The 14,670-nt window shown below is 36.0% G+C and overlaps 1 protein-coding gene across 2 annotated transcripts in view; it reads right to left on the bottom strand.

Annotated features, from left to right (window-relative positions):
- Positions 1 to 5,771: 5,771 nt before the first annotated feature.
- The window catches only part of LOC106055235 (chymotrypsin-1-like), a 60,034-nt gene continuing 51,135 nt past the window's right edge, over positions 5,772 to 14,670 (bottom strand). Inside the window, exons 2-6 of one of the 2 annotated variants that reach the window (XM_056018808.1) lie at positions 10,923 to 11,137; positions 9,468 to 9,698; positions 9,105 to 9,309; positions 7,044 to 7,154; positions 5,772 to 5,915 (exon numbers count right to left, since the gene is read on the bottom strand). In XM_056018808.1, coding sequence (XP_055874783.1) covers positions 5,830 to 5,915; positions 7,044 to 7,154; positions 9,105 to 9,309; positions 9,468 to 9,698; positions 10,923 to 11,137 — 848 coding nt within the window. In that variant the 3' untranslated portion in view covers positions 5,772 to 5,829. The remainder of the gene's footprint in view (positions 5,916 to 7,043; positions 7,155 to 9,104; positions 9,310 to 9,467; positions 9,699 to 10,922; positions 11,138 to 14,670) is intronic. The other variant, XM_056018809.1, reaches the window with a different exon arrangement.

Genomic DNA, 14,670 nt, shown 5'->3' with positions numbered 1-14,670 from the left:
AAATTTAGTGTTCTATCTTATGGATCAGGGGAAATTTATTTTCTGTCAATCCACGAAAGGACTTGACCCCATCTTTCACTGACGAATAATTAATTTGACCCCCTTCTTATATCGACAGTAATAATATGCCAAGATTATTCTATGTATGAGTCTATTCTGAGCTAAAATATAGTAACATGATTTTATTATATGCCGTGGTAGCTCAGTGGTTAAGCGCATGGTTTCCGAACCTGCGGTTCTGGGCTCGAATCTCGGTGAAGACTGGAATTTTGAATTTCGGGATTTTAAGGCGCCCCTGAATCCACCTAACTCTAATGGATATCGGACTTCATTCGGGCAAAGTAAAGGTGGTTGGTCGTTGTGCTGGCCACACGGCACCTGCTCGTTAACCGTGAGCCATTGAAACAGATGACGTTTACATCATCTGCCCCATAGATCACTAGGTCTGAAAGGGGAACTATTTTATTATATTATGTTATAAGGCTAAAATCAATGCAATAGCTTGACAGTTAAATTGACAGGTTAATGAACAAATTTGAATTGACAGGTAAATTGACAGGTTAATGAACAAATTTGAATTTACAGGTAAATTGACAGGCTAATGAACAAATTTGAATTGACAGGTAAATTGACAGGTTAATGAACAAATTTGAATTGACAGGTAAATTGACAGGTTAATGAACAAATTTGAATTTACAGGTAAATTGACAGGCTAATGAACAAATTTGAATTGACAGGTAAATTGACAGGTTAATGAACAAATTTGAATTGACAGGTAAATTGACAGGCTAATGAACAAATTTGAATTGACAGGTAAATTGACAGGTTAATGAACAAATTTGAATTGACAGGTAAATTGACAGGTTAATGAACAAATTTGAATTGACAGGTAAATTGACAGGTTAATGAACAAATTTGAATTTACAGGTAAATTGACAGGCTAATGAACAAATTTGAATTGACAGGTAAATTGACAGGTTAATGAACAAATTTGAATTGACAGGTAAATTGACAGGTTAATGAACAAATTTGAATTGACAGATAACTTGGGTTCCTTTTGTAAACATCATTCAAAGCAGCAAGGTGGTCTCATGTCCATGCCATTTCATGCATTAAGTATCTATGGATACATATAGGCCTCACCTATACATTTTTAATTGGCATTCTGTACACATATCTACACTTAAACACATGGATAGTCCTATCAGAAGGTGCACAAAGCAACCTGGTGACTAAATTTCTAACTAACTCAATTTTCATTAAAAATCTGATTTAACCACCTTCTTGTACTATTGCCTTTAATTCTTGACGTTTAATTCTCTATCCAAAGCTTATCTCCCCTTATGTAAGAAATCAAGCCTTGTAAATTGTGTTATATAATGTATATAAAAAAAATAATTAATTACGACAAAATGATGTAGTAATTGGTAAATTTTTCGATTGATTCATGTTTTTCTAGAAGCTCTGAATAATTGTGCAAAGTTTCCACTTAATCCGACAAGGGAAAGTGTGAGAAATACATGTACACAATTTTTATCAGACAGAGCTAGTAGATATTAACTTTGTTATTTCTTTCTTAACTATCTGTATATATAATTCTCTACGTCGCCCAACCATGCGGGACACCACGCACGCACGCAGACTCTCTAATCCTCGATACAAAAAAAGTCATGGAAAGATAACTCTTTTATTTCTGCAAGTTGGACTAGCTACCCCACTTAACTTTCGCGGCGACAGAGAGCGCGGCTCAGAAAAATAGGAAGGGGGGGGAGAGAGGGTTAGGGTTTACTGAACGTTAGGGTTAGGGTTTTGGAAAAAAAATCGCTCCCTTCCCACTCCAAAGTTCTGGATCCGCTAGTGCACACGGTCCTGTTTATCATCCGTCTGAATACAATCAGTGTCAACATTACGATGACCTGATAACTACTGTCAAAAACAAAGTCAAGCTACATTTCTATGGCCATATCGCAAGGTTTCCAGGATTCACAAAGACCCTCTTTCAGGGAACATTACCAGGAAAAAGAAGAACAAGGCAGATAGAGAAAGCGATGTGAAGACAACGTAAAAGAATGGACAAGTCATTGAAAGAAATTAATCCAATGCAAAAGACAGATGAATGGAGAAACACGGTTAACTGATCATGTGTGGTGCCCCAATGGTTCAACAGACTTAGAGATAGGTGAAAGGAAAGGTGAAGAGAAAGGTAGGAGGTATGAGAAATTTATTGAAGCACTGGTGAGTGTGTACTCATTTAAAAAATAAAAAACACTCACTCCCAAGTCAATCTTCTTTCGTCTTAAAATTAAGTTAAATTAATTTCACCTTCTGGTCCATGTAGTTGTAGTGTGATGTTATTTCCCCCCCCCCCGCGCACACACACACACACACAGCAATAGAAGAATAGACAATAACAATCCATTTTTTCAATAGTATTTGGCGACCCCTCGCAAATCGTCAATCGAGCACGGTCGTGATCCACAGGTTGAGAACCACTGGAATAGATGAATAGATGTGTTATTGTAGTGAGTTAGATTATGTTTAGAATTCCATTTTATATTATTAGTAGTCTATTATGTTTATTGCATTTCATCACAACTTGATTTTGTCTATATTTTAATAAAAGTTTTCTTTAGTATTGATAACAAAGAAATTATTCAAGTTACTTCAAGTTTTACAAGTCAAAATATCATACTCCTATAGCGGTTTCAGCACCGTAGATAATTATGACACTATCATTCAACAACAATCCGTGTCAGGTGGGTTTTGTCGCTTAGGAAGGGTATGATATTATGGTCCCGTATCCCCAGCCTGAACAGAGTAACACAAGAACCTAAAGGTACTAGCATGTAAATTACAAACATTGAATAACAGTTATTCAACTGAACGGTTAGTGAATAACAACAGTTGTCAACAGGAACAATATTTAATTATACTTAATTGTAATTTTCAAACATATTTACATATACATCAATATCATTGAAGTTAGCATTTGATTACTAATTAGGCTAGTATCACACCAACAAGTTTCCGTAACACACCTTCACGCTCACACTCCATCTCGGCGCCCAACAGAACCTCAACTCCCTACACCTCAACACCGATAGTTACTCCACAACTCCAAGGGCGGAAAGACGACACAATTTCCCATAGCCCAAAGCCTAACACCCCTTACAAGGGGAAAACAAACAACCAGCTACCCAGCTCACAAAAGAAGCTCTCTCTCTCTCTCTCTCTCTCTCTTGCGGGAACTAAGGATGACGTAAACACACACACACACACAATATTCTAGACAACAAAACGCACTTAAAAGAAACTACTTCCTATACGCTAAAACACCAATATTAAATGCAAAGAAAACTTCACGCGCGCACAACAATCCGGTTGGTTTTCGAGTGCATTTCAGGCTGCAGAGAAGTAGGATGAGTGGACCATGTCCATGTCCACCAGGCTCCTCAGGAGTACCGATGTCTCTAATCACGAGTACCGATGTCTCTAATCACGAGTACCGATGTCTCTAATCACGAGTACCGATGTCTCTAATCGCGAGTACCGATGTCTCTAATCACGAGTACCGATGTCTCTAATCACGAGTACCGATGTCTCTAATCACGAGTACCGATGTCTCTAATCACGAGTACCGATGTCTCTAATAGAACTACTCTAACAAAAAGGTTAATCCATGAGTTGTAGAAGTTTTAAAGGATCCCTCCTTCTCTGCATGGCAGCTGGGTAACATATATGTTATTAATTAATCAATCAGTTGGTGGGAACCTTTCGAACCGGGGTCTGGCAAAGGGTCTTTCTCTCCTTCCTGGCCTCTGAACGAAATCCTTTCCGCTGGTAACGATTCTAATGGGCCTAAGCCACGACTATATTATTGTTTATTGTTTGTAGAAAGATGCTATCATTAAGAAACACGAACTATTGAATTTAATTTTCAAATATTGTGCTCAATTATATACATTCAATATGCATATTTTTAAAATATATTTTTGTTTGTTTAATGCTAGTAGTTAATATAAAAAACAAGCACAAAAAAGTAATTCATAATTTTATTGTATTTTTTTTTTTTTTTTACAATATTTTGACATATAAGACAACTGTGTGAATGAATGTCACTATGCTATAAGAAATGAATTCTTTACATTTTTTTAAAAAAATCACAGCATAGTTTACTGTTTTAAAAGTGGTATTTGTTATTTATTTAAAAAATAATGAAAAGACTAACGTAATTTTATTTAAAAAATGGTTCCCTTTAAGACAATAAAAATTTGCGGTTGCACAAATAAGAAATTGTAAAGCAATCAAATATGTTGAAACCACTGTCGGATCCAGGGGGGGGGGCGGTAGGGGCGATCGACCCCCCCCCCACTTGGCCGACCCGAAGGGGGGGGCAGGCGAATTTTATTATAGAATTCACACAATTTGTATACGAATTTATTACTTATGTTAAAAATATATACTAATTATTTATATTTCAACCTATTTTTAGATTATTTCGCCCCACCCTCTAGTATGTTGGCCGATTGGTGGGGTCGGGATGGGGCGATAGTATCAATCCTGCCCCCTCCCCCCATTCACATTTCAGTGGGGGGGGGCGGGCCAATTTTTGTTGTAGAAATTACAGCTATCTAATAGAATCAATTTAATATCTATATTTCTAAAACTTGTTATTGATTTTTAACCGATCTTTATATTATGTCGTTCCCTGTTTGCCGATTGGTGGGGGGGGGGGGGGGCGAATAACTCTACTGCCCTTCCCACCTAAGGAGCGAGGATTAATCGTTTTCACTCTACCGCCCCTCCCATTTCCAGACAGAGTTTATTTAATTTCAGATGAATTTATCATAATTATTTTAAGAAAGACTTTGCATTGGAAAAGTTAGAATTCAAACGAAATTTTTCAGTATAAAAGTCATGATTGAGATGAGTTATAAACTCAAATAGTGTTCTCATAGTCGCCTTTTACCAACCTTTACTCAATCTGATATTTTTCTAGTTAAATAAATTTGGGACTATATTTATACTCGAATTTTATTGGATAATTTTTTTTTCGGCGGCGATCCTCAAAGCCAAAATCTAAATATGTGGGGTATCTAATGTTTTGAAGGAACAAATCGGTTTTTATTTGCAATGTATTAAGGGCCTATAAATTCATATTAGAATAAATTTCAAGTACAAGATTAATGAAGTGAAGAATGCAAGAAAACGCTTTTGGCGTCGGGGCTTCGCCCCGAACTCCATTGATTAATAAAGAGCTGTACTGGTCAGGAGAATGCGTTTCTGCAGTGAAAAAAGCAAGAAAACGCATTTTTCGTCCGGGCTTCGCCCCGAACCCCACTAGGAAACCTTATAGCGCTGCCCCAGTTGTTTTGTTTTTCGCCGAAGGTTGAGAAATGCTGCTTTTTTTATTCTCATATATATATATATATATATATATATATATATATATATATATATGTATGTATGTATGTATATCTGTGTGTGTGTGGGTGGGTGGGTGTGTGGGTGTGTGTGTGTGTGTGTATATACACTGTGCGCACGTTTATGCTTAGGGTTAGGGTTTACTGGGCGTTAGGGTTTGGAAAAAAATCGCCCCCCCCCCCCCCACTCCAAAGCTCTGGATCCGCTAGTGCAGACAGACACAGTTAATACAAGATTTGTAAAAATCATAGCAAATTAAATGTTTTTCTTCATAATTCCTTGACAAATAACAATTGATTGGTGACGTTACGTTTTTAAGGCAACAGATAACAAAGAATACGCTATAGTGTGTTAATGTTTATTGTGTGCTCGATCAACAAGGACTTGTCTGCCTTTCAGGTCTTTCTATTGAGTGAAACTGTGTTGAAAGATGCCCTCAATAATCCAGCTGTAGTAGCCAGGGACTCTCGTGTAGACAGATGGGGTCTCCACTGCAAAGATAGAGGAAAGGTTTTTGTTAATCGGAAGCCACATTATACACCAGTATGCTTTCTTATTTATTGGAATTAATTTGACTCGCTATTTTCACTAGGATCAATAGTGCGCCCAAGACGACAGGAGAATGTATTTCTTTAGCTAGGAGTGCAGGAAAACGCATCATTACCGGCGCGTACCACAAATTGTTTCTTTGACTTTGTTAGACCTAATATTTTCATATTAAAAGAAAAAATTGTTTCTAGACATCAGTTGGATGAAAGATTTAAGTTCAGAAAGCAGTAAAATGCTTGGCGTACATTTTCAAACATATTTGCAATTAGCAAAAAAAAAATCGAAAAAACTACCAATTGTGTTTTAATTATTGGAATTTGAGGTTTTTTTCCCTTTTATTGCATTCCAAAAAGGCTTACAGACCCCGCTAGGAGAGCTTATAGGGCTCAACAGGACCTTAAGGCTGGCTAAAGAGAGTACAAATAATTGGGTTTTTTTTTTCGTTTAGGGACTTTACAGGTAAACGTTTATGAAACACTGATACACCCCTAGACCAATGCCGTCATGAGCTGCAAGTACAACAGAACGTAACTTCCACTAGGGTAAGAAAGGGCAATATCTAGACAAGAACAAAATTAGTTGATCAACAGAAAAAGGAAAGTCAGGGCCGGATATAAGCAGGGCCCAGTGCACGACTTTTGTGGATGTCCCTACATTGTTTTGAAGTCATTGGTCTGAGCGTTTAATCTCATTTTTTTATGCAGTAGAGCAGGAAGTAGCGAATAAGTGCTCTTTCTGGAATCTTTGGAGCATGGAATGGGCTGTTCTAATCAGCCAGAAAAATTTAATGATTTAGTATATATTAATTTTCTAATTAGCAAGCGCGGTAAGATCGACACATCGATACGCTTGGAATATAATTATTGTCTCTACAATTGTTATTTAGAAGATAAGATAAGATAAGATTACATAATCTGAAAAGTAATTTTTACGTTTTAGGAGACTTGCGTTTAAGGATAAAGCCCCGGATAGCTGCTGTAAACCCAGTTCTTAATGGGTCACGTGTTTGTAACTCTTATATTTAAATGTGTCAAAGTTCAAGAATACATTATGTTATCCCCGTCTCTTACCCGAACAATCGTCAAACCCGTAGGAAGTCACTCCAAGCAGAAATCGATGTCCACAGGCCAGAGGGCCGCCACTGTCTCCATTACATGAACCAGGGGGAAGACCAACATCACCTGATCAAAACACAATCACAAACAAAATCATAGATTGCTTATTATATAGTAATATGTATAACGGTTGTATGTATATAAGCTGTACTTGAAGTATTTCTAAAGTATCTTGATAATCCTAGATGCGTGAGTACATTTTAGGGTATATTATAGATGCGAGTCCGAAATAACTAGAACATAGGACGTCACTAAGAATGACAAAGTAACGAACCGGATTAATGCTCAGTAACTCGAGATGAAAACATAATAACAATCTTTATTACAGAATGGGCCACAGTCGAGTCAGTTACTACAACAATGTTATCCCTTTAAGAGCCTAGCAGTAACTGATCTAAAAGTCTACAATCATAGTCTCTAACCCCAATGCCTATGTCGTTACTATGTCGCGTCCACAGTCTCTAACCCCAATGCCTATGTCGTCACTATGTCGCGTTCACAGTCTCTAACCCCAATGCCTATGTCGTCACTATGTCGCGTTCACAGTCAGTCTACTATAATGCGTACCTAAACTAAACTGTCTGACAAAGGGGAATTATATATCGGGCGTTAACCCTTACCAGTCTTTTTAATTTTTTGAGGAGTTTGCAGCCAGGTCTGAATTAAATTCTAGCTGATTCATAGTATTTTACAAGAAATTAGAAAAATAAAATAAAACAGACATCCAGTTTTTTTATATTTTTTTTTTATTTTTAACAACGAAAAATGTTCCAAACATGATTTCTGAATGTTTAGTTTTGAAAATTTATTTGTGGATGGTACTTTTTGAAGCACTCCCGAGGGTGCACTCCAGGGTGACGTAACTGACCAACTGAGAGTAAGCTTCACACTAGAATAATGTCTTACACCCACTGCCTGGTGTTTTTCTGTTACTGCAAACAATGCAGTCTTTAGTCTCTCTGTTTGGAAAGTTAGCTATGAAATATTGGAATTTTTTTTAGTCTATGGTCAAACCCCCCCCCCCCCCATTTGCTCCCCCCCCCCCTTTGTCCGGTTTAACATTGTTAATTAAAACAAAGCAGGATTGGTCACGATTCTTCATCCCTATGTACGCATGTAACGCATGTGTGCATCTTTTTTTATACCTGACTCTGTCATCTATCCCATTCATTAAATCTTTGTATATATTTAAAAGTAAAGTGATTAACCTTTCCATTATTGTATGTTACTAATGTGTCTGTTTTCCAATCCTTAAAAGCGCGCTAATCTAAGGCTCGTTATTAGAACGCACTAGACATTGCAGCGTCATATTCAATAGAATATTTCATACATTTATTTTAACTTTCCGACGTCTACGATGGAATCTTTCATTTATTATTATTATTATTATTATTATAGCTTTTATATAGCGCTACTTTCATGCTTATAGCATGCTCAGAGCGCTTTGGTCCAATCTCATTTGTGGACCAGTAGGGGGAGGGGGTATCTAGGAGTTGGTTTTCCGTACTGCCTTTAGGCGCTCAGTAAACACAACTCTGCCCGAGTCGGGTGTCGAACCTCGAGCCCCCTACTAGGTAGCCGAGCCAAGCCGAGTTCAAGTGCACTTGACCTCTCGACCACTTCCCACATTTCGCTCATTTGTGTTTCACTACCCTGTTATGAATAGACTTCAATAACTTTTTGTGTGTAATCAGGAAATGTTATATTAGATATATAATTATAGAGGAATGCATGCTCTTTTTATTTCACACAAATTAAAGTTTATAAAGCCAAAAATTAATTTAATTTAATGGGTTAAAATCAACGTTGGTATGGTTAGAAGAGAAAGAGTTAAACCAAATCACTCTAGCCTCACAGATGATTAAGTTTTACTTTGAGAGTGTGTACCAATTGTAGTCGACCTGAGATTGACTCTTCCTAAACATAAATATTGACATTCAATTTAAGAAAAAAAAAATAGAAGTATGAAAAAAAAAATACTTTAAAAAAAAATTGGATGTACGTCACGTGACTTACTTTCTCCTTTGACGCAGATTTGATTTTTGTTGACCTTGGTTCCCATTTCTTGGTGAAGGTCTTGACATTGTTGGTACGGCCATTTTCTCATTTTAGCTTCTCTCAGGTCCTTTGAAAGGTGTGAACCATAGTAAGTAAGACCCCAACCGGAAATGACGCAAATCTCGTTGTCGAATGATTGAAAAGGTGACGCTATCAAAATGGGCTGTTAAAACAATATGAAATATACATGTTTATTTAATATTTGTACACAGAATGTGGTCTATGGGGCAGATGATGTAAATGATGTCAAATTCCTAGCTACGCCACTGGTTTATTATAAGAATCAAATGTAAGATATGAGCAGTAGTGAAGATGACATACCTGGACGTTTGCATTAAAAGTCATGCGTCGCTTCAAGAAAATAAGTCCAATGTCGTTAGGAAACACCTCTTCTTCAGTGACAATTTCTCTATAGTCCTCGTGAGGTTTGACAGACTCTACATCTAGAAACTGGGTGTACACTGAGGCGTTGGAGGTCAGGCTGAGCGATCCAACTTCGACTCTCAACCAGTCGACAGGGAAGACAACCAAACAATGGGCAGCGCATAGCAACTAGAAGTCATGTACATGCATTTTAAACATATTTATTGAAACAAAAAATATTGGTCTCAACACTACATAACGGAAGTATCTGATTATTCCGAGAGCATTTTGAGAAATCTATGACCTATTGTTACGTTCAATTTACGCGTCAAGGTAAAGGTCCCAAATGAAATTTGAACAAGAAGCTTATTTATACATTTGTAGCCTAAGAATTTTGAATCTTGCAGTGCGAGTGGGAAAAAATTATGTCCTATACCAAAGGGTTTGTACATTTTATATGACTGTGTGTAGTAGTTTACTTAAAATTTTAAAGAGACTGACTTATTATTATAATAGCTTTTTATCATGCTTATAGCATGCTCAGAGCGCTTTGGTCCAATCTCATTTGTGGACCTGTGTGGGGGGTGCGGGGAAGGGGTATTTAGGAGTTTGTTTTCCGTGCTGCCTTTAGGCGCTCAGTAAACACAACTCTGCCCGAGTCAGGTATCGAGCCTCGAGCCCCCTTCTAGGTAGCCAAGCCAAGCCAACTGTCTGTGCACCTACCCTCTCGACCACGCTTCCAACTTAAATCAAGATCTTTCGGTTATAAACCTCAAGCTTTTTGTTAAAAACATTTGTAAATCTATGCTTGAAATTAATTACATATATAAAGTTCCCATTGCCTAATTGCGATCTATAGGGAAAATGATGTTAAAGGCATCTGATTCTTCGACCAGCAGTTACAGAGCAGGATGTCTTGTGTCCATAACAACGACCAACCACCTGTACTTTCCCCAACTTAAAGTAAGATTCCCTTTAGAGTTGGGTGGACTCAGGTTACTTCGGGCGGTTTTGAGAGAACTACGACACACGGTGTCGCCACTGCATAGAGAACGAAGAAACAATAGACCACATTCTTTATAAAGTTCCGCCGTCTGCAAGAAAGGCGTTCGGGACAAGAGAGAACTGGTTTGTGTGCGGCTTTCTGTCTGTCCTTGTACGGGGAAAAGGCGGCGACCTTAGGACTTACTGCCCACTCCCTTTCACTTGCTCTAGGGGAGTAATCTCAGCATGGTTCGTTACTAATGGGGTTTCTGATTCGGGTGGACTCAGGGTCGTCTAAAATTTCCGAAATTCAGAATCAAAGTATGCTGAAAATTTACAAATTTTGGAAAAAGGGAACTCGACTACAGCTTTCGCAGGGGCGTTTTTTTTAAATTGCTTTTTTATTTTAAAAAAATGCACAAAACTTACCACATCCGGTGCTATGATGACTGCTCCGCAGATATGATACAGGGCGTTCTGGTACAAGACTTGGAGAGATGCTTGATAGGGTCGAGAGAACATCTTTGAGATTTCTCCGTTGATGATTCGAGAGTTGGAGGATCCATCGAACGTTCTGGGAAACATGCTGTTCTTGATGTCTGGGAGGTGGATACGGTTGGGAACAACATCCCCAAATGAAACCGCTGCCATGAAAATAGAAATGATGTATTGGAGAGGGATTACACTGACATCTAAATTCCCTTCATTGAACATCTGATGTTTGCAGGGATTAGGGATGCATTGCTCACAGTGTTCGAGTGTAGAACATCAAGAGAGAATCTTTAATTCAGTTAATTTGAAGTTAGTAAAATGGCTAAAAATTTAGAAATGTTTATAACGCCTAAAGCATAACATTCAAGATGGCCTCCGGAATCTCTCCTTGTTTTTGTGTTGTTGTTGTTTTTTTCCTTATTTTTTAAAATCTAAATCTGTGTTTCCCAAACTTTATCCGTAACGGAACTCTGCACATTTTGAACATTTAGCGGAACACTTTGCTTATTTTTTATAAAGATTAATTCACGTGGCGGACTACTTTAGTTAATTTTTCCAGTTGTTTATGGAACACCAATTAATGCCTCACGGAACTCTAGAGTTCCCCGGAACACAGTTTGGGAAACACTGATCTAAATAACCCCGCCGGCGGACAATGGTTATTACTGCGCTGGATGTCGCAAAGTATGTAGGTCGCTCCTGGGGACTGCGTAACCACGGGAAATACTGCATTCCTCATTAATCTTTTTCGCACAGAGAGACGAGAGAGTTTAGCTTGAACAAGTAATCAATCAAAAGATTGTTGTAAAGAAAATGTCTCCTTTACGCGGCTGAAGGATTCCCCTTGTAAGAATAAATATTTCTTTTCTCATACCTATTGAACGATAGAAATAAAAAAAAAAATATATACACTCTTACCCACCCACAAGTTCCTTACCCCGAAAACTATCCTGGTTAAGCAAATGTATAGATGTACATAGAGTCTAGAAAGGTTTGATAGTAACCCACGAGAACTTCGGTAGACTTAGAAAACGGTGGATTAGGTGGGCGTCTAGTTCGTAACTTTTTAATAACGCATACAGGCGGGAATACCCGATGACGTATGTTCAAGTAAAGGAATTTCTGTGAATCATGACAAAATTTAATTTTAAAGATTAATGTCACTGGGTTGTTTTATAAATGTCACTGGGTTATTTTATATGTTATGAATGTGGCTGTAGTTATCAATGTAGGCGTGGTGGTGACATTGGGTTCTTGTTACAAATCACAGAATAATGCAATGACGCTGGGTGTAGCAGACACAATAAGTTTAATATAACACCACATAGTGAATACACCATACAATTCGACCCAGGAATGGTCAGTATTAATCCAACAGTAATATACGAATATCACAACTTAGTACTTATTCTATAACCAACTACTTTAAACATCTAACTCTACTGCTTATATCTTAAGTGACTCAATACAAGTGCTTGCTACAAGATCTCTATGTGGACTGACTGCTTTTAACTCTCTGGTTCACCTAAGGTCAAAAGTGTTCACCTTAGTGCAACATGGGTTGTGAATAAGATTCACAATATGGAATTAACATACACAATACAGAATTAGGGTTTCTACTCTATGGCACCAACTTTGAGGTGGTGACATTACCTATCACCCCCCTTTTGAAAAAAATTTTGAAGAAATTTTTTTCAGCTTGACGACATAATTACAGAGTTCAAATAGAACTACAAACTTGCAATAAAATATATAATATGACAGTGTTACACAAAATATTTGCTGAATCAAAAAAAATTCATACAAGGGCAAAATTCTCTAATTCATCATATTCTTGTAAGGCAATTCAAATAATTATCTGAGTCAAATACTTAACATCCCAAATAATTCTTTACATGTAGTTCTAATATATACATCAATATTCAAATGTGTTCAATATTTACAAGTCTTCTTCATAATAATATGTGCAAAGTGTGACAAAAATTTCAATGACCATCTCCTATGTCACAATGTGAAAAATTAATACAAGTTTTTATTCACAATATCTATTTATAAAAAAAATCTTTGACACTATAGAAATGTTAGAAGTCTGTTTTTTTTTTTTAACACCAATAGTACAATATGTACAAATCATGTAGAAAATGTTACAAGTAAGTCTCAATATGTAAGTGATAAGTATAGAAAAATTCAAAATATGTGTCAAAATTCAACATCAAATTGTTTAATGATCATTGTTACAAATTCAATGTATCTGTTTACTTCAATATGAGGTTTGATATCTCCATACAAAATTGTTGTGCATTAATATTACACAAGTAAATATGTATAATTCAAGTATCAAAATATTGGATCAAAAGTATGAACATCAAATCAAAATAAATATCTTTCATAGTGCTTGTTGCATGCACCTTATGTTTCAATTAAGTATTTCTCCATATGACAGTTCAAATAATTTGTAGCTAGTAATTTCAAAAGTTTAACGTTACATTGTTTATCAAATAATTATTGAGTACAAAGTTCAAAAAACTCTTTTGTCAAAAAAGATTCAACTGAGAAAATGTGTCAGTTGTGATACAATCTTTGAGTTTACATTAATTTGTTCAAGCATATACATACAAGCATAACATCATAATGGTTTAGTTGTATTTATTTTAATCTGTTGTGAAAAAAATGCAAGTCCAATTTAAAAGAATAATATCAAGTGTCTCTTTCAGTACTTGAAATATCAAAAAGTTTGTACAACAATCTTCTTGTTTACATCAATGATTGTAACAAGAAAATATAGTCCATAAGAATAGTTTGACAAAAATGTTTTCAAAAAAATACAAGTGTATGTCAATATTTGATTACACTAATTGACATTAAATAGATAAGTTACATTATGAATCAATCTCCTTTTTTCAATAGTATTGAAAAATGTGACTAAGTTATATAATTGTGATAAATGTCATAGTAAAAAAAATCCAATCTTGTTTACAATAGCTGTAGAAAAAAATTTTGTCCAAGTTGTTCTCAATACAATGAGAAAAAATAATGTTTACATTGTATGGAAAAAAATTAAGCTAGGTACTGAATAAGTTGGGAAAAAAATTCAATATTTGTTTACATTGTTGAGTACAAAAATGTTATTCTTGTTGACAAAAGAATGTGAAAAAAAATTGTTGGTTACAATGTAGTAATCAAATTCCAAAGTTTGTTTACAAATAGAGTTTTTTTTTTTTTTAAAAATGAAGTCTTAGTTCTAGTTCAATGTTTACAAATAGTACTCATTGTTTACAAAATAATGCTCAATATTTACAACATAATGCTCAATGTTTACCAGATGCGATGTATTAAGTCAACAACACTGATATTAATTGTGAGTCCCTTAATTGGTGTTCCATATATTTTATGTAATAACTCTTTGTAATGGCCAAAGTTTTTTATTTGTACCCACATTGACTCTCCAAGTTCTGGATGTTTCCAAACTTTTTTATATCCAAAATCACAAGTTATTTCTTGTACTATTTGAAAAATTTCTTTCTGGAAATCACAATCAGATAGGTCATAAAACCATATTGTTTTATGTATTACTGGCTTTTGATGCACTTTAACTTTTGGATAAGATCCAATAATTACTGGACTGATAGTATTTTCAAGTACTACAACTTTTATTTTCCCTTTTATAAATGGTGATTTGATTTCA

Source organism: Biomphalaria glabrata, chromosome 2, assembly GCF_947242115.1.
Source record: "Biomphalaria glabrata chromosome 2, xgBioGlab47.1, whole genome shotgun sequence".
Lineage (NCBI taxonomy): Eukaryota > Metazoa > Mollusca > Gastropoda > Planorbidae > Biomphalaria > Biomphalaria glabrata.
This window is presented reverse-complemented; position numbering and strand designations above follow the sequence as displayed.